Source organism: Mercurialis annua, linkage group LG2, assembly GCF_937616625.2.
Source record: "Mercurialis annua linkage group LG2, ddMerAnnu1.2, whole genome shotgun sequence".
Lineage (NCBI taxonomy): Eukaryota > Viridiplantae > Streptophyta > Magnoliopsida > Malpighiales > Euphorbiaceae > Mercurialis > Mercurialis annua.
Genome location: NC_065571.1, coordinates 37475928 through 37495842, shown reverse-complemented (window position 1 = coordinate 37495842; position 19915 = coordinate 37475928). Strand labels below are relative to the sequence as shown.

The 19915-nt window shown below is 31.3% G+C and overlaps 2 protein-coding genes and 1 long non-coding RNA gene across 5 annotated transcripts; all 3 read right to left on the bottom strand.

Annotated features, from left to right (window-relative positions):
• Positions 1-815: 815 nt before the first annotated feature.
• On the bottom strand, positions 816-2517 carry LOC130015061 (uncharacterized). Its single transcript, XR_008790075.1, has 2 exons — positions 1963-2517; positions 816-1249 (listed from the first exon to the last, which is right to left on the bottom strand). It is a non-coding gene; the product is annotated as an uncharacterized LOC130015061 (long non-coding RNA).
• Positions 2518-7877: 5360 nt separating this feature from the next.
• On the bottom strand, positions 7878-11620 carry LOC126668951 (uncharacterized). Of its 2 annotated transcripts, none has more exons than XR_007638394.2 (2): positions 9025-9141; positions 7878-8311 (listed from the first exon to the last, which is right to left on the bottom strand). XR_007638394.2 is itself a non-coding variant. In XM_050362213.2 (2 exons), the coding sequence occupies exons 1-2, from the start codon at positions 11579-11581 to the stop codon at positions 8226-8228; spliced, it is 369 nt and encodes a 122-aa protein (XP_050218170.1). In that variant the 5' UTR covers positions 11582-11620; the 3' UTR covers positions 7878-8225. The 2 variants fall into 2 exon arrangements, 1 of the variants encoding a protein (XP_050218170.1); XM_050362213.2 differs by lacking the exon at positions 9025-9141 and adding an exon at positions 11299-11620.
• Positions 11621-14940: 3320 nt separating this feature from the next.
• Positions 14941-18697, bottom strand: LOC130014570 (uncharacterized). 2 transcript variants are annotated; one of them, XR_007638393.2, is made up of 2 exons: positions 16088-16647; positions 14941-15374 (listed from the first exon to the last, which is right to left on the bottom strand). XR_007638393.2 is itself a non-coding variant. In XM_050362212.2 (2 exons), the coding sequence occupies exons 1-2, from the start codon at positions 18642-18644 to the stop codon at positions 15289-15291; spliced, it is 369 nt and encodes a 122-aa protein (XP_050218169.1). In that variant the 5' UTR covers positions 18645-18697; the 3' UTR covers positions 14941-15288. The 2 variants fall into 2 exon arrangements, 1 of the variants encoding a protein (XP_050218169.1); XM_050362212.2 differs by lacking the exon at positions 16088-16647 and adding an exon at positions 18362-18697.
• Between the last annotated feature and the right edge of the window lie 1218 nt (positions 18698-19915).

The following is a 19915-nucleotide window of genomic DNA, read 5'->3' as shown; positions in this document are numbered from 1 at the left end:
AACAATTTATTGTTGACGCGTTCACATGTATAGAACAAGAAAGGTTAGATTTTATAAAAAGAAATCAAAAAATACTATGATCAGAAATATATACTGGAATACGAGATGCTTTTCATCGTGGAGATATGGATAGCAATAATATAGGTAAAAGCATTGTACTTCCAGCTTCTTATACTGGTAGTCCTAGATATATGATGGAACATTATCATGATGCTATGGCAATATGCAGATTTTATGGACATCCGGACTTTTTTATTACATTTACTTGTGACCCTCAATGGTGAGAAATTAAAAAAAATGTTAAGTGTCAAGTGTGGGCAAAAAATAGAGGATAAACAATGTATATGCAGTAATCCACGCTATGGCAATATACATTTACATGTAACCCTCGAGGGTGTTTAAAATGAAAATAAATCAATTAAGCGACGATATTAAAAAAGGAAAATATTTTGGTACCATTACTGCTTTTTTATATATAGTTGAATTTCAAAAGCGTGGATTACCTGTCACGACCCGATTCTCGGCGTCGAGACCGGCGCTAGGGAATGGGAGTGGTTGCTCCGAAACCCGTAGCAAGCCTTAAAAACACTTTAAAAATCACTTCAAATTTTTCGCGGAATTCAAAACACATTTTCGAACATTTTAAAATCTCCGTTTAAAAACGTTCCGATAAAATCATGATGAAACTTTACAATTAATTTCCTATTTAATTAATGTATTCAAGTTTCATACCCACTACACTGGGGTTAATAATGCGTCTCATTATGCACACACCATCTCATTATGGTGATAACTGCATTTCACTATGCAGACCATTTCATTAAATTAAAACCGTTACTTTTCAATTACTGGTTATCGTTTTAACGCGTATTCCTCGAATACCGTCTTTTACAAAACCGATAACATGCAATCATGCATATAGCCACGCTGGGCCCCATATTATACACATAACATAGTTGCGTACAGTTTCCTTTACACTGTATCTCAAAACTCCCGGTACTACCGTGTACCCGGGTTGCAACTATTTTCCAATACCTTAATGCATGTCGTTAAAATATATTATAATCGTGCGATGAAAACAAAACAGAGTTCATGCGTGGCAAACATCGCAAATACTGACATGCTAAGGCGTCTGTCTATCTATTCTACTGCAGCTCTACAGATCAAGATAAGACCAAATACCATATACGCAAAACGAAGACTTCATGAATCAAAAAGATGAAGTCTTGTCCAGACACAGGCAATATTCCTGAAAAATAGTTCCACAACGTGGGTCAGATATACTGGTGAGTTTACAACTTACAAACACACATTAAATAATTTAACCCGTTATAAAATAGTCGTATTAAAATATTTAATACTGGTTCAATCACAGAAACGTAAAGCTTTTGAATGAAATGTTGTTTCTAATCCATATTCCTCTAAGTCTCCTTTCAGACTTAGATTAATAAACTAGTCGGCTGAACCCATAGATTCACTCGACTCTAGTTTATTTTCCACTATCCTTTACAGTTCTAAACTTTTGTTTAGACTGTTCCCAACTTTTCTCATGAACTCAACGACCGATAACATTAAGTGTTCCATGACGCCGTTAGTTCTTAAATCAATCGGCCGAACTCTAACGTTCCGTCACCGTTAACTTGTTCGGGGTTCTAGACCGTCGTCTTAGAAGCTCTCCCGCTATGTCTGGACCGTCGTCTCAGACTTCTAGACCGTCGTCTAGATTCACACAGTCCATTCCACTTTACATAAAATAAATATGCATGCAATAACTAGTGATCACATAGTCCTATTATAGCCCAAATAGGATGGCACGTTTCGTAGACTCATTCCATAATAATTTTAATTACTCAAAATAAATATACGATATATTTAAAATGCTTTACGATATTAATTTTCCACATTAAAGTAATAATAATAATTTTATTACTTTAATGTATGCATGTAATAATGCAAACTCACAGACTGTCGCTCCATAAATAATTAAATACGCCACGATGATCCACTATTAGCCACTCGGTCTATTCCAACCGGTGCTCCTTCAATTTGATCCGTCAATACTTGACTTTCCATCACATCTATATTCAGGAATCGTGTTAAGTCGATTTCAAAATAAAATTCTAAATCTATTGCCGACCTCTAAACACGTAGCCACATAAACACGATATCATATCGTATACAAACAATCATCACATTAAAAAAACTTTTCACAAAACACTATCCTTTTCGGTCGTTATTTCAACGTAACCGATTCACAATTCCTTCTCATTCTCGACTCTTCGAGAATTACGAACCTACTCTATCGGGTTCGATTCAGGAAAACACTTGAAATAAATTCAAGGTTCATTTCACATCTATGGCCTTTCATAATTATTCACAAATAATTATTTTTCTTTTATCTCTTTAATTAGTTTCATTAAACTAATCAAATTACCATATTTCCCTTTTATCACATTACCCTTATTCCATTAATTACCGAACTAAATAATATTTTAATTATTAAAATTCAGATTTACTTTCAATATTGGGTCTAACCATTCCATAAGATAATTAAAACAGCCCTATATTGGCTTAAATTCCCTTTTTGATTAAAATACTAAAATATCCTCAAGCTTTTCAAAATTGACCATTTAGGTCCTTTCGTAAACTAATCGATTTTAAAATCGAGAAAATTACTTAAAATATCCAAAGTCATTCTACTTCAGATTATTAACAAATATAATCTGGAAACTTTGGCTAACATACCATGTAGCCCCTCATAATTTGGAAAACTACAATTTAACCCCAAAACTCTAGTTTTCGGCAAAAACATCCAAATCTTTCCAAAAATTACCAAAATCATTTAAAATCATTATACATCAGATTATGTACATCTATAATCTGAAATTTTGGTTAAAATACTGACTGGTCCTTTATTTTTACGAAAGTTACATTTTAATCCCTTAACTTTAAACTTTGACAATCATGACCAAATCTAACAAAATCCAATAAACCATCAAATTCACATACACAAATTCTTATATATCCAGAAATCAAGTTCTCGTCACATTTTAAACAAATTCGTCATTTTAACCAATTTTACAATTTAATCCCTAAACTTTTTAATTTGCTAAACATCTTCAAAATTAACAAAATTCACACAAACTTCTAGTCATTCTCAATAAATCTAAACATGCATCTTTAACATGTATAATAAACCATGTATTTATGAATTTACAAAAATAATACCGAACTATCAAACAATTTTCATACAAATTGCTAACATAAAAATCAATATATATGGCCTCCAATTTTAACAATCTCTACACATTCTTTTCTTTTTTACATAATTTAATTTCTAATAACCATACCAACATAAAATTAATTGCATGCACAACAATTCTAACAAACAACTATCCACCATAATTCCATATCAAAATTTCACTTTAACACATAAAAATTTCATAATCATAATCTCTAAGGTATAACATTTTTATTTTCGATTCTCACTTGAAATTATAACATCTAAATATTATTTTCAGATTTAATAAAATAAAATAATTATTAGATCTTTAACTTTTTTTTATCAAGAGTTCAAGAACACTCTAAACCTCAAAATTTCATATTACAATTACCCATGAAATTTTCGGATTTTGTAAATCTCAAAAATCAAAACTTTTATCTTAAGAACACCCAAATAAGTCATTTATCAAACAAACCATAACTTTGAAAAATATTTCAAAATTTCCGAAAACAACCAACACCCATAATTTAATTTAGACTATTTAATATTAAAACTCAATTGCATGTCGATTTTCTCTACTCAAATATTTTCTTAAGATTATATACTTTTAAAATCATAATCAAGTTTAGAACTTGAAATTATAATTATTTAAACCTTATTTTCGGATTTAATAAATTTTAAAAATTAAAACTTTATCTCAAGGGTACTTAACACTCAACACCTAGATTTAAGTGTCAAAACTCAAAGTTATTAAACACCCATGAGTTTGATCATCATATTAGACCATAATCCAAAGAAAAGTTTTGATTTTATAAACTTTAAAATCATAACCCATAAAAATATGAAGTAAAGCTTAAAGATAATCAAAACCCATTAACTTAATCATCTTTTCTATCATATATTTGAAATAAAAATCAAGTTTTTGACCTTTGAAAAATCACCCACACAATCATGAATTTTTACAAAATAACTCTTAAAAGATACATAAAATTAACCATGGAAAGTATGAATACCTTGTTGTAGTTTTGAAAAAGTACAAGAATCAAAAGAAACTAGAGTCTTCTTCTTGGTGGGGGTGTTACGGTTTTGGTAAGAAAAATGGAAAATGGAAGCTTTTGTTTTAAAAGAGAAAGAAAGGAAATTGCCATTTTTGTTAATAAAACAAAACATTTTGTCACCTTGGAAACTTAACTTCCAAGTTCTTTCCAAAATGGTGACACATGTCTTTACATGTGTCAACCCCTTTTTGTTTCCATGACACATATATCTACATGTGTCACAACCCTTACACCCCATTTGTTCTCCTTTTTGTCTCTACACTATATTTTATAGTATATTTATTTTTATGATTAATTAATTACATACTATTTTAACGGTTTTTAACATAAATAATATTTTATCGGAAACCAATTCCGATGCATTCTTATTTATTATTTTACCTTAAAAAAGTCAAATTCATATTTAACCTATTTTACAATATTTTAAAACTCATTTTAAAATATTTTGCATTTATTTACGAAAATGCCACTGCACATAATAAATAGCACGCAATCTATTTCTAACACGTAATCACATAATTCACACAATTTGACTCGATTATGACCTTACATCGTCAAATTGACTTTTCTACTCCCGGCTCATACGTCAACGGGACTAATCTCACCGTCCGATCTTTTAAAATTACATCCTTAAATTTTCGGGGTATTACATTCTCCCCCACGTAAAAACAATTCGTCCTCGAATTGCTTAAAACTCGTTTGTGCTCACCAGTTACTCATTTTAATGTAAAATATAAATCATTTGCGCTTCCACTGCGCTACTCTGATACTTTACATCTTCTCTTTTCCAATATATAAAATTCTTTCATTGGTCCTTATCTCATTAATTACTTTTACTTTCTCGTTAATGTTTACCGACTCTACCTATCATTTCCACTGCGTTCTCATCCAAATATCACTGTCTTTTCTTATTCTCATTTCTCTCACAATTTTCATATTGACTACATCTTTACAACTCCTTCACTCATCTCTATGTTTTCCGAGTTTCACATGTCAAACTCGTACTTACCACTTTCTTATATCAAATCTTATTCTTTTAGCTTTTTCTTACACCATTGCGTCACTGCACTTTCTATTTCGTAACGTCCTTAGATTCTCTCCCCTTTTTTTTTCTCTTTAATCTGAATCAATTCCAGAATTAACTTGTGACGATTCTTTCGCCAAATACACTTCATTACTTCATAACTCCTTAATTCATATGCCAATAATCAATTTTCTACACCGAAACTTACCTCCTTCTACCACAGAATTCTTTCTCTAGGAAATTATAATATTTCCGAGTTAAGAATTTAGTCAATGCTTTTGCGTCACGCGTGAGATTATCCGAAGATTTTGTACTCAACGCATTTGCCATAACATTTCCTATTCTGTAATGTTTTTGCAGTGTAATCATAGCTTTGAAATTTTCTAAATCAATTTCTCAGCCTGAGATTTCATTCACTTTGATTCGTGAAAATCTCACCAATTACATCATACAACTCGTGTCTCTATCTTGAGCACACGCATACAACCTTCTACTACCTTTCTAGGTGTCAGAAAAGATATTTCTGATACCCAATTATCTTGTCTCCTTATCACATCACATTATACTCATGACTTTATTATTCAGAGAACACACATCCTTGTTCCAATCACTTTGACTCTTAATCACTTTTTTTTTATTTGATTTTCATTCTCACTACGACAATCTTTAAATTCTTGTTCATCACTTTATATAGCTTCAATGCTAACTTTCACTTATCCGTTCTTCCATTTATACTTATTTTTCTTTAAATAATTCATGAATCCCGTTCATGACCAATACACGAGATTTACCAGATTATCTTTAATCATAGACACTTTCTATACTCTTTTCTATTAATCCTTTATTCACCTCTACTCTTTATTTCAGGATTACTCCTTTTTCCATTTCATCATATCTCGTAAAAGATGAAATTATACTTTGCCATTAACATCGCTTTTAACCACGACGCACTTACTTATTATAATAGGATGGTTCTACACATCCAATTGTTACCACTTACTCAATGTCTTTCTACATTTCGTACTAGCTACTCTATCTTTAGTGCAACATCTCGCTAGCGTACTCTTAATCGATCTATTCGCTCGGTCCGCCGCGTAATCCTTATATCTCAAAGGATATACCTAGCTTACATTATCGGTATTATCATCTAAAATACCTGATAATTCTACTCTATCGCTATCGAATTTCTACTCGGGTAGAAATCCGGATATTCGATAAGAATTTCTCCTTATACTTGAATATCGGAACGTACTTGAATTCTTTGTCCCACGAACAATGCTGATTATCTCAAACTTCTTTCGATACTACAGAGTTATGTCCAGCAAAACTTATTTAAAACTCAAATTCACTTTAAAACATAGGGCGTCCCCTTTTTCTTTTCAACAAACTTTCAAAATTTTCACTTTTTGAAATCAAAGAAAAACTCATTTAAATTTTATTCCCTTGTGATCACAAGTTTATAATAAAACTCTTTTGAAAATAATTTGACACTCCTTTAAATAAGTTGCTTTAGACATTTCCAACTCTGTAAAAATCATTCTTCGCTTTCTTCTTTCGTTGATCAATTCGATGTCAACGACAATGTCTCTATATCTATTATTATCTATCGTTCGCGATTTTTACCTACTATAGGTAATGAGTCATTTCCTTTACCCTGAACAGAGGTCTCATCATGAGTCTCCTCTTTATCATGTTCTACTTCTACAACATGAGTTCCCACTTATTTTAGTCACTCATTCTAATCAAATCACGTTGCTCACTTAGCAACCAATCAAATTCAAATGCGCAAACAAATCGCACATCATTCTTTAAACATATACTCACCGAATAGCCAAACATAAACCATATAACTTTTAACATAAAAATTAAACAATTAATTTTCATACTTTCCACACATCACATTTTGCACGTTTTAAATACTAAAAACCATGCAATCATATTCGGTTTTCATTATCCGAAATCAACTTTAATCAACGAATCATAGAATTGCAAATAAGCACATAATCACATAGTCACAGACTCACTTCCTAAGGGAAAGCTGAAGATCGAGGATTTTGAAAACGATGACATAACAAAGACATGATTCGAATTCTTATATGCTGCAGTAGATTCCTATGAATACTAATCAATTCCTAGGAACACGATAGACATTTCTAAGCCTTTACTCTTTATCACTATGCAATAATTCGACTCTTTCGAATATTGCTCACACATTTTCACGCAATGGCCCAACTCATCAACCATTGCTCTGATACCACCTTTGTCACGACCCGATTCTCGGCGTCGAGACCGGCGCTAGGGAATGGGAGTGGTTGCTCCGAAACCCGTAGCAAGCCTTAAAAACACTTTAAAAATCACTTCAAATTTTTCGCGGAATTCAAAACACATTTTCGAACATTTTAAAATCTCCGTTTAAAAACGTTCCGATAAAATCATGATGAAACTTTACAATTAATTTCCTATTTAATTAATGTATTCAAGTTTCATACCCACTACACTGGGGTTAATAATGCGTCTCATTATGCACACACCATCTCATTATGGTGATAACTGCATTTCACTATGCAGACCATTTCATTAAATTAAAACCGTTACTTTTCAATTACTGGTTATCGTTTTAACGCGTATTCCTCGAATACCGTCTTTTACAAAACCGATAACATGCAATCATGCATATAGCCACGCTGGGCCCCATATTATACACATAACATAGTTGCGTACAGTTTCCTTTACACTGTATCTCAAAACTCCCGGTACTACCGTGTACCCGGGTTGCAACTATTTTCCAATACCTTAATGCATGTCGTTAAAATATATTATAATCGTGCGATGAAAACAAAACAGAGTTCATGCGTGGCAAACATCGCAAATACTGACATGCTAAGGCGTCTGTCTATCTATTCTACTGCAGCTCTACAGATCAAGATAAGACCAAATACCATATACGCAAAACGAAGACTTCATGAATCAAAAAGATGAAGTCTTGTCCAGACACAGGCAATATTCCTGAAAAATAGTTCCACAACGTGGGTCAGATATACTGGTGAGTTTACAACTTACAAACACACATTAAATAATTTAACCCGTTATAAAATAGTCGTATTAAAATATTTAATACTGGTTCAATCACAGAAACGTAAAGCTTTTGAATGAAATGTTGTTTCTAATCCATATTCCTCTAAGTCTCCTTTCAGACTTAGATTAATAAACTAGTCGGCTGAACCCATAGATTCACTCGACTCTAGTTTATTTTCCACTATCCTTTACAGTTCTAAACTTTTGTTTAGACTGTTCCCAACTTTTCTCATGAACTCAACGACCGATAACATTAAGTGTTCCATGACGCCGTTAGTTCTTAAATCAATCGGCCGAACTCTAACGTTCCGTCACCGTTAACTTGTTCGGGGTTCTAGACCGTCGTCTTAGAAGCTCTCCCGCTATGTCTGGACCGTCGTCTCAGACTTCTAGACCGTCGTCTAGATTCACACAGTCCATTCCACTTTACATAAAATAAATATGCATGCAATAACTAGTGATCACATAGTCCTATTATAGCCCAAATAGGATGGCACGTTTCGTAGACTCATTCCATAATAATTTTAATTACTCAAAATAAATATACGATATATTTAAAATGCTTTACGATATTAATTTTCCACATTAAAGTAATAATAATAATTTTATTACTTTAATGTATGCATGTAATAATGCAAACTCACAGACTGTCGCTCCATAAATAATTAAATACGCCACGATGATCCACTATTAGCCACTCGGTCTATTCCAACCGGTGCTCCTTCAATTTGATCCGTCAATACTTGACTTTCCATCACATCTATATTCGGGAATCGTGTTAAGTCGATTTCAAAATAAAATTCTAAATCTATTGCCGACCTCTAAACACGTAGCCACATAAACACGATATCATATCGTATACAAACAATCATCACATTAAAAAAACTTTTCACAAAACACTATCCTTTTCGGTCGTTATTTCAACGTAACCGATTCACAATTCCTTCTCATTCTCGACTCTTCGAGAATTACGAACCTACTCTATCGGGTTCGATTCAGGAAAACACTTGAAATAAATTCAAGGTTCATTTCACATCTATGGCTTTTCATAATTATTCACAAATAATTATTTTTCTTTTATCTCTTTAATTAGTTTCATTAAACTAATCAAATTACCATATTTCCCTTTTATCACATTACCCTTATTCCATTAATTACCGAACTAAATAATATTTTAATTATTAAAATTCAGATTTACTTTCAATATTGGGTCTAACCATTCCATAAGATAATTAAAACAGCCCTATATTGGCTTAAATTCCCTTTTTGGTTAAAATACTAAAATATCCTCAAACTTTTCAAAATTGACCATTTAGGTCCTTTCGTAAACTAATCGATTTTAAAATCGAGAAAATTACTTAAAATATCCAAAGTCATTCTACTTCAGATTATTAACAAATATAATCTGGAAACTTTGGCTAACATACCATGTAGCCCCTCATAATTTGGAAAACTACAATTTAACCCCAAAACTCTAGTTTTCGGCAAAAACATCCAAATCTTTCCAAAAATTACCAAAATCATTTAAAATCATTATACATCAGATTATGTACATCTATAATCTGAAATTTTGGTTAAAATACTGACTGGTCCTTTATTTTTACGAAAGTTACATTTTAATCCCTTAACTTTAAACTTTGACAATCATGACCAAATCTAACAAAATCCAATAAACCATCAAATTCACATACACAAATTCTTATATATCCAGAAATCAAGTTCTCGTCACATTTTAAACAAATTCGTCATTTTAACCAATTTTACAATTTAATCCCTAAACTTTTTAATTTGCTAAACATCTTCAAAATTAACAAAATTCACACAAACTTCTAGTCATTCTCAATAAATCTAAACATGCATCTTTAACATGTATAATAAACCATGTATTTATGAATTTACAAAAATAATACCGAACTATCAAACAATTTTCATACAAATTGCTAACATAAAAATCAATATATATGGCCTCCAATTTTAACAATCTCTACACATTCTTTTCTTTTTTACATAATTTAATTTCTAATAACCATACCAACATAAAATTAATTGCATGCACAACAATTCTAACAAACAACTATCCACCATAATTCCATATCAAAATTTCACTTTAACACATAAAAATTTCATAATCATAATCTCTAAGGTATAACATTTTTATTTTCGATTCTCACTTGAAATTATAACATCTAAATATTATTTTCAGATTTAATAAAATAAAATAATTATTAGATCTTTAACTTTTTTTTATCAAGAGTTCAAGAACACTCTAAACCTCAAAATTTCATATTACAATTACCCATGAAATTTTCGGATTTTGTAAATCTCAAAAATCAAAACTTTTATCTTAAGAACACCCAAATAAGTCATTTATCAAACAAACCATAACTTTGAAAAATATTTCAAAATTTCCGAAAACAACCAACACCCATAATTTAATTTAGACTATTTAATATTAAAACTCAATTGCATGTCGATTTTCTCTACTCAAATATTTTCTTAAGATTATATACTTTTAAAATCATAATCAAGTTTAGAACTTGAAATTATAATTATTTAAACCTTATTTTCGGATTTAATAAATTTTAAAAATTAAAACTTTATCTCAAGGGTACTTAACACTCAACACCTAGATTTAAGTGTCAAAACTCAAAGTTATTAAACACCCATGAGTTTGATCATCATATTAGACCATAATCCAAAGAAAAGTTTTGATTTTATAAACTTTAAAATCATAACCCATAAAAATATGAAGTAAAGCTTAAAGATAATCAAAACCCATTAACTTAATCATCTTTTCTATCATATATTTGAAATAAAAATCAAGTTTTTGACCTTTGAAAAATCACCCACACAATCATGAATTTTTACAAAATAACTCTTAAAAGATACATAAAATTAACCATGGAAAGTATGAATACCTTGTTGTAGTTTTGAAAAAGTACAAGAATCAAAAGAAACTAGAGTCTTCTTCTTGGTGGGGGTGTTACGGTTTTGGTAAGAAAAATGGAAAATGGAAGCTTTTGTTTTAAAAGAGAAAGAAAGGAAATTGCCATTTTTGTTAATAAAACAAAACATTTTGTCACCTTGGAAACTTAACTTCCAAGTTCTTTCCAAAATGGTGACACATGTCTTTACATGTGTCAACCCCTTTTTGTTTCCATGACACATGTATCTACATGTGTCACAACCCTTACACCCCATTTGTTCTCCTTTTTGTCTCTACACTATATTTTATAGTATATTTATTTTTATGATTAATTAATTACATACTATTTTAACGGTTTTTAACATAAATAATATTTTATCGGAAACCAATTCCGATGCATTCTTATTTATTATTTTACCTTAAAAAAGTCAAATTCATATTTAACCTATTTTACAATATTTTAAAACTCATTTTAAAATATTTTGCATTTATTTACGAAAATGCCACTGCACATAATAAATAGCACGCAATCTATTTCTAACACGTAATCACATAATTCACACAATTTGACTCGATTATGACCTTACATCGTCAAATTGACTTTTCTACTCCCGGCTCATACGTCAACGGGACTAATCTCACCTTCCGATCTTTTAAAATTACATCCTTAAATTTTCGGGGTATTACATTCTCCCCCACTTAAAAACAATTCGTCCTCGAATTGCTTAAAACTCGTTTGTGCTCACCAGTTACTCATTTTAATGTAAAATATAAATCATTTGCGCTTCCACTGCGCTACTCTGATACTTTACATCTTCTCTTTTCCAATATATAAAATTCTTTCATTGGTCCTTATCTCATTAATTACTTTTACTTTCTCGTTAATGTTTACCGACTCTACCTATCATTTCCACTGCGTTCTCATCCAAATATCACTGTCTTTTCTTATTCTCATTTCTCTCACAATTTTCATATTGACTACATCTTTACAACTCCTTCACTCATCTCTATGTTTTCCGAGTTTCACATGTCAAACTCGTACTTACCACTTTCTTATATCAAATCTTATTCTTTTAGCTTTTTCTTACACCATTGCGTCACTGCACTTTCTATTTCGTAACGTCCTTAGATTCTCTCCCCTTTTTTTTTTCTCTTTAATCTGAATCAATTCCAGAATTAACTTGTGACGATTCTTTCGCCAAATACACTTCATTACTTCATAACTCCTTAATTCATATGCCAATAATCAATTTTCTACACCGAAACTTACCTCCTTCTACCACAGAATTCTTTCTCTAGGAAATTATAATATTTCCGAGTTAAGAATTTAGTCAATGCTTTTGCGTCACGCGTGAGATTATCCGAAGATTTTGTACTCAACGCATTTGCCATAACATTTCCTATTCTGTAATGTTTTTGCAGTGTAATCATAGCTTCGAAATTTTCTAAATCAATTTCTCAGCCTGAGATTTCATTCACTTTGATTCGTGAAAATCTCACCAATTACATCATACAACTCGTGTCTCTATCTTGAGCACACGCATACAACCTTCTACTACCTTTCTAGGTGTCAGAAAAGATATTTCTGATACCCAATTATCTTGTCTCCTTATCACATCACTTTATACTCATGACTTTATTATTCAGAGAACACACATCCTTGTTCCAATCACTTTGACTCTTAATCACTTTTTTTTTATTTGATTTTCATTCTCACTACGACAATCTTTAAATTCTTGTTCATCACTTTATATAGCTTCAATGCTAACTTTCACTTATCCGTTCTTCCATTTATACTTATTTTTCTTTAAATAATTCATGAATCCCGTTCATGACCAATACACGAGATTTACCAGATTATCTTTAATCATAGACACTTTCTATACTCTTTTCTATTAATCCTTTATTCACCTCTACTCTTTATTTCAGGATTACTCCTTTTTCCATTTCATCATATCTCGTAAAAGATGAAATTATACTTTGCCATTAACATCGCCTTTAACCACGACGCACTTACTTATTATAATAGGATGGTTCTACACATCCAATTGTTACCACTTACTCAATGTCTTTCTACATTTCGTACTAGCTACTCTATCTTTAGTGCAACATCTCGCTAGCGTACTCTTAATCGATCTATTCGCTCGGTCCGCCGCGTAATCCTTATATCTCAAAGGATATACCTAGCTTACATTATCGGTATTATCATCTAAAATACCTGATAATTCTACTCTATCGCTATCGAATTTCTACTCGGGTAGAAATCCGGATATTCGATAAGAATTTCTCCTTATACTTGAATATCGGAACGTACTTGAATTCTTTGTCCCACGAACAATGCTGATTATCTCAAACTTCTTTCGATACTACAGAGTTATGTCCAGCAAAACTTATTTAAAACTCAAATTCACTTTAAAACATAGGGCGTCCCCTTTTTCTTTTCAACAAACTTTCAAAATTTTCACTTTTTGAAATCAAAGAAAAACTCATTTAAATTTTATTCCCTTGTGATCACAAGTTTATAATAAAACTCTTTTGAAAATAATTTGACACTCCTTTAAATAAGTTGCTTTAGACATTTCCAACTCTGTAAAAATCATTCTTCGCTTTCTTCTTTCGTTGATCAATTCGATGTCAACGACAATGTCTCTATATCTATTATTATCTATCGTTCGCGATTTTTACCTACTATAGGTAATGAGTCATTTCCTTTACCCTGAACAGAGGTCTCATCATGAGTCTCCTCTTTATCATGTTCTACTTCTACAACATGAGTTCCCACTTATTTTAGTCACTCATTCTAATCAAATCACGTTGCTCACTTAGCAACCAATCAAATTCAAATGCGCAAACAAATCGCACATCATTCTTTAAACATATACTCACCGAATAGCCAAACATAAACCATATAACTTTTAACATAAAAATTAAACAATTAATTTTCATACTTTCCACACATCACATTTTGCACGTTTTAAATACTAAAAACCATGCAATCATATTCGGTTTTCATTATCCGAAATCAACTTTAATCAACGAATCATTGAATTGCAAATAAGCACATAATCACATAGTCACAGACTCACTTTCTAAGGGAAAGCTGAAGATCGAGGATTTTGAAAACGATGACATAACAAAGACATGATTCGAATTCTTATATGCTGCAGTAGATTCCTATGAATACTAATCAATTCCTAGGAACACGATAGACATTTCTAAGCCTTTACTCTTTATCACTATGCAATAATTCGACTCTTTCGAATATTGCTCACACATTTTCACGCAATGGCCCAACTCATCAACCATTGCTCTGATACCACCTTTGTCACGACCCGATTCTCGGCGTCGAGACCGGCGCTAGGGAATGGGAGTGGTTGCTCCGAAACCCGTAGCAAGCCTTAAAAACACTTTAAAAATCACTTCAAATTTTTCGCGGAATTCAAAACACATTTTCGAACATTTTAAAATCTCCGTTTAAAAACGTTCCGATAAAATCATGATGAAACTTTACAATTAATTTCCTATTTAATTAATGTATTCAAGTTTCATACCCACTACACTGGGGTTAATAATGCGTCTCATTATGCACACACCATCTCATTATGGTGATAACTGCATTTCACTATGCAGACCATTTCATTAAATTAAAACCGTTACTTTTCAATTACTGGTTATCGTTTTAACGCGTATTCCTCGAATACCGTCTTTTACAAAACCGATAACATGCAATCATGCATATAGCCACGCTGGGCCCCATATTATACACATAACATAGTTGCGTACAGTTTCCTTTACACTGTATCTCAAAACTCCCGGTACTACCGTGTACCCGGGTTGCAACTATTTTCCAATACCTTAATGCATGTCGTTAAAATATATTATAATCGTGCGATGAAAACAAAACAGAGTTCATGCGTGGCCAACATCGCAAATACTGACATGCTAAGGCGTCTGTCTATCTATTCTACTGCAGCTCTACAGATCAAGATAAGACCAAATACCATATACGCAAAACGAAGACTTCATGAATCAAAAAGATGAAGTCTTGTCCAGACACAGGCAATATTCCTGAAAAATAGTTCCACAACGTGGGTCAGATATACTGGTGAGTTTACAACTTACAAACACACATTAAATAATTTAACCCGTTATAAAATAGTCGTATTAAAATATTTAATACTGGTTCAATCACAGAAACGTAAAGCTTTTGAATGAAATGTTGTTTCTAATCCATATTCCTCTAAGTCTCCTTTCAGACTTAGATTAATAAACTAGTCGGCTGAACCCATAGATTCACTCGACTCTAGTTTATTTTCCACTATCCTTTACAGTTCTAAACTTTTGTTTAGACTGTTCCCAACTTTTCTCATGAACTCAACGACCGATAACATTAAGTGTTCCATGACGCCGTTAGTTCTTAAATCAATCGGCCGAACTCTAACGTTCCGTCACCGTTAACTTGTTCGGGGTTCTAGACCGTCGTCTTAGAAGCTCTCCCGCTATGTCTGGACCGTCGTCTCAGACTTCTAGACCGTCGTCTAGATTCACACAGTCCATTCCACTTTACATAAAATAAATATGCATGCAATAACTAGTGATCACATAGTCCTATTATAGCCCAAATAGGATGGCACGTTTCGTAGACTCATTCCATAATAATTTTAATTACTCAAAATAAATATACGATATATTTAAAATGCTTTACGATATTAATTTTCCACATTAAAGTAATAATAATAATTTTATTACTTTAATGTATGCATGTAATAATGCAAACTCACAGACTGTCGCTCCATAAATAATTAAATACGCCACGATGATCCACTATTAGCCACTCGGTCTATTCCAACCGGTGCTCCTTCAATTTGATCCGTCAATACTTGACTTTCCATCACATCTATATTCAGGAATCGTGTTAAGTCGATTTCAAAATAAAATTCTAAATCTATTGCCGACCTCTAAACACGTAGCCACATAAACACGATATCATATCGTATACAAACAATCATCACATTAAAAAAACTTTTCACAAAACACTATCCTTTTCGGTCGTTATTTCAACGTAACCGATTCACAATTCCTTCTCATTCTCGACTCTTCGAGAATTACGAACCTACTCTATCGGGTTCGATTCAGGAAAACACTTGAAATAAATTCAAGGTTCATTTCACATCTATGGCCTTTCATAATTATTCACAAATAATTATTTTTCTTTTATCTCTTTAATTAGTTTCATTAAACTAATCAAATTACCATATTTCCCTTTTATCACATTACCCTTATTCCATTAATTACCGAACTAAATAATATTTTAATTATTAAAATTCAGATTTACTTTCAATATTGGGTCTAACCATTCCATAAGATAATTAAAACAGCCCTATATTGGCTTAAATTCCCTTTTTGGTTAAAATACTAAAATATCCTCAAACTTTTCAAAATTGACCATTTAGGTCCTTTCGTAAACTAATCGATTTTAAAATCGAGAAAATTACTTAAAATATCCAAAGTCATTCTACTTCAGATTATTAACAAATATAATCTGGAAACTTTGGCTAACATACCATGTAGCCCCTCATAATTTGGAAAACTACAATTTAACCCCAAAACTCTAGTTTTCGGCAAAAACATCCAAATCTTTCCAAAAATTACCAAAATCATTTAAAATCATTATACATCAGATTATGTACATCTATAATCTGAAATTTTGGTTAAAATACTGACTGGTCCTTTATTTTTACGAAAGTTACATTTTAATCCCTTAACTTTAAACTTTGACAATCATGACCAAATCTAACAAAATCCAATAAACCATCAAATTCACATACACAAATTCTTATATATCCAGAAATCAAGTTCTCGTCACATTTTAAACAAATTCGTCATTTTAACCAATTTTACAATTTAATCCCTAAACTTTTTAATTTGCTAAACATCTTCAAAATTAACAAAATTCACACAAACTTCTAGTCATTCTCAATAAATCTAAACATGCATCTTTAACATGTATAATAAACCATGTATTTATGAATTTACAAAAATAATACCGAACTATCAAACAATTTTCATACAAATTGCTAACATAAAAATCAATATATATGGCCTCCAATTTTAACAATCTCTACACATTCTTTTCTTTTTTACATAATTTAATTTCTAATAACCATACCAACATAAAATTAATTGCATGCACAACAATTCTAACAAACAACTATCCACCATAATTCCATATCAAAATTTCACTTTAACACATAAAAATTTCATAATCATAATCTCTAAGGTATAACATTTTTATTTTCGATTCTCACTTGAAATTATAACATCTAAATATTATTTTCAGATTTAATAAAATAAAATAATTATTAGATCTTTAACTTTTTTTTATCAAGAGTTCAAGAACACTCTAAACCTCAAAATTTCATATTACAATTACCCATGAAATTTTCGGATTTTGTAAATCTCAAAAATCAAAACTTTTATCTTAAGAACACCCAAATAAGTCATTTATCAAACAAACCATAACTTTGAAAAATATTTCAAAATTTCCGAAAACAACCAACACCCATAATTTAATTTAGACTATTTAATATTAAAACTCAATTGCATGTCGATTTTCTCTACTCAAATATTTTCTTAAGATTATATACTTTTAAAATCATAATCAAGTTTAGAACTTGAAATTATAATTATTTAAACCTTATTTTCGGATTTAATAAATTTTAAAAATTAAAACTTTATCTCAAGGGTACTTAACACTCAACACCTAGATTTAAGTGTCAAAACTCAAAGTTATTAAACACCCATGAGTTTGATCATCATATTAGACCATAATCCAAAGAAAAGTTTTGATTTTATAAACTTTAAAATCATAACCCATAAAAATATGAAGTAAAGCTTAAAGATAATCAAAACCCATTAACTTAATCATCTTTTCTATCATATATTTGAAATAAAAATCAAGTTTTTGACCTTTGAAAAATCACCCACACAATCATGAATTTTTACAAAATAACTCTTAAAAGATACATAAAATTAACCATGGAAAGTATGAATACCTTGTTGTAGTTTTGAAAAAGTACAAGAATCAAAAGAAACTAGAGTCTTCTTCTTGGTGGGGGTGTTACGGTTTTGGTAAGAAAAATGGAAAATGGAAGCTTTTGTTTTAAAAGAGAAAGAAAGGAAATTGCCATTTTTGTTAATAAAACAAAACATTTTGTCACCTTGGAAACTTAACTTCCAAGTTCTTTCCAAAATGGTGACACATGTCTTTACATGTGTCAACCCCTTTTTGTTTCCATGACACATGTATCTACATGTGTCACAACCCTTACACCCCATTTGTTCTCCTTTTTGTCTCTACACTATATTTTATAGTATATTTATTTTTATGATTAATTAATTACATACTATTTTAACGGTTTTTAACATAAATAATATTTTATCGGAAACCAATTCCGATGCATTCTTATTTATTATTTTACCTTAAAAAAGTCAAATTCATATTTAACCTATTTTACAATATTTTAAAACTCATTTTAAAATATTTTGCATTTATTTACGAAAATGCCACTGCACATAATAAATAGCACGCAATCTATTTCTAACACGTAATCACATAATTCACACAATTTGACTCGATTATGACCTTACATCGTCAAATTGACTTTTCTACTCCCGGCTCATACGTCAACGGGACTAATCTCACCGTCCGATCTTTTAAAATTACATCCTTAAATTTTCGGGGTATTACATTACCGCATATACATTGTTTGATTTGGTTAGATAGGCATAGAAAAGAATCATCAAATAACATATTCAAAAGGTGATGAAGTCTGAAAATTGAATCTCTACGTCTGGCAGCTAGGTGAATAAGCTCCGTAGCGATCATGTGACAGTCATGAATATTTCGCCCTTTGATAAATCCAAATTGATTTTCCGAAATAACCAGAGGAAGAATAGGTGAGAGTCTGTTAGCTAACACCTTGGAAATCAATTTGAATATACCATTAATCAGACTAATAGGACGAAAATCAACAATATTGACTGCCCCTTTAACTTTCGGAATATACATTCTTTTTGTACAATCCCTTTAACTACAAATGTATATGGTGATTATAGGCACTTACAGGATTAGGGCTTACTTGGCAAGATTCCCTATGCCTGTTCATTCTTCTCAGCATGCTACTGTCCATGTTGCGGAGAAGCATAAGCAATCTGTTCACACGGATAAAGCTGTAAAAGATTTCAATCCTTCAGTCAGAGGTCGCCGTTCATACGCACAGGTTTTGATTGATAAACTGATTATTCACGACTCATTGCCGGGATGGTCCGAGGAATATTCAGATAGCATTATATGTAAGGTTAAGGAGGATGCTGACTTCATTAATGCGGAGGATTTTTTAAGAGGAAAAGGAATTGTTTTTGCTGGTTCTTCTTTTTTAGGAGGAAGATTCATCATGTTTAACTTTGATGATGCTATACAGAAGCAAAATTTGTTGAACTTGAAGGATCCTGAATTTTTTGTTGATATTTTTCCATGGTCTGCTGATTTTACTGTCAAGGAACGCTATGTTTGGATTAAGATCACGGGGGTCCCTTTTGCAGCGTGG

Excerpts from the sequence above, each read along its gene's own strand:
- LOC130014570 (XM_050362212.2), bottom strand. The coding sequence starts at position 18,644 with ATGGGGTGTAAGGGTTGTGACACATGTAGATACATGTGTCATGGAAAC. Across the intron at positions 15,375-18,361 it reads TTTTTCAAAACTACAACAAG|GAATATTGCCTGTGTCTGGA; the intron begins GTATTCATACTT and ends ACTATTTTTCAG.
- LOC126668951 (XM_050362213.2), bottom strand. The coding sequence starts at position 11,581 with ATGGGGTGTAAGGGTTGTGACACATGTAGATACATGTGTCATGGAAAC. Across the intron at positions 8,312-11,298 it reads TTTTTCAAAACTACAACAAG|GAATATTGCCTGTGTCTGGA; the intron begins GTATTCATACTT and ends ACTATTTTTCAG.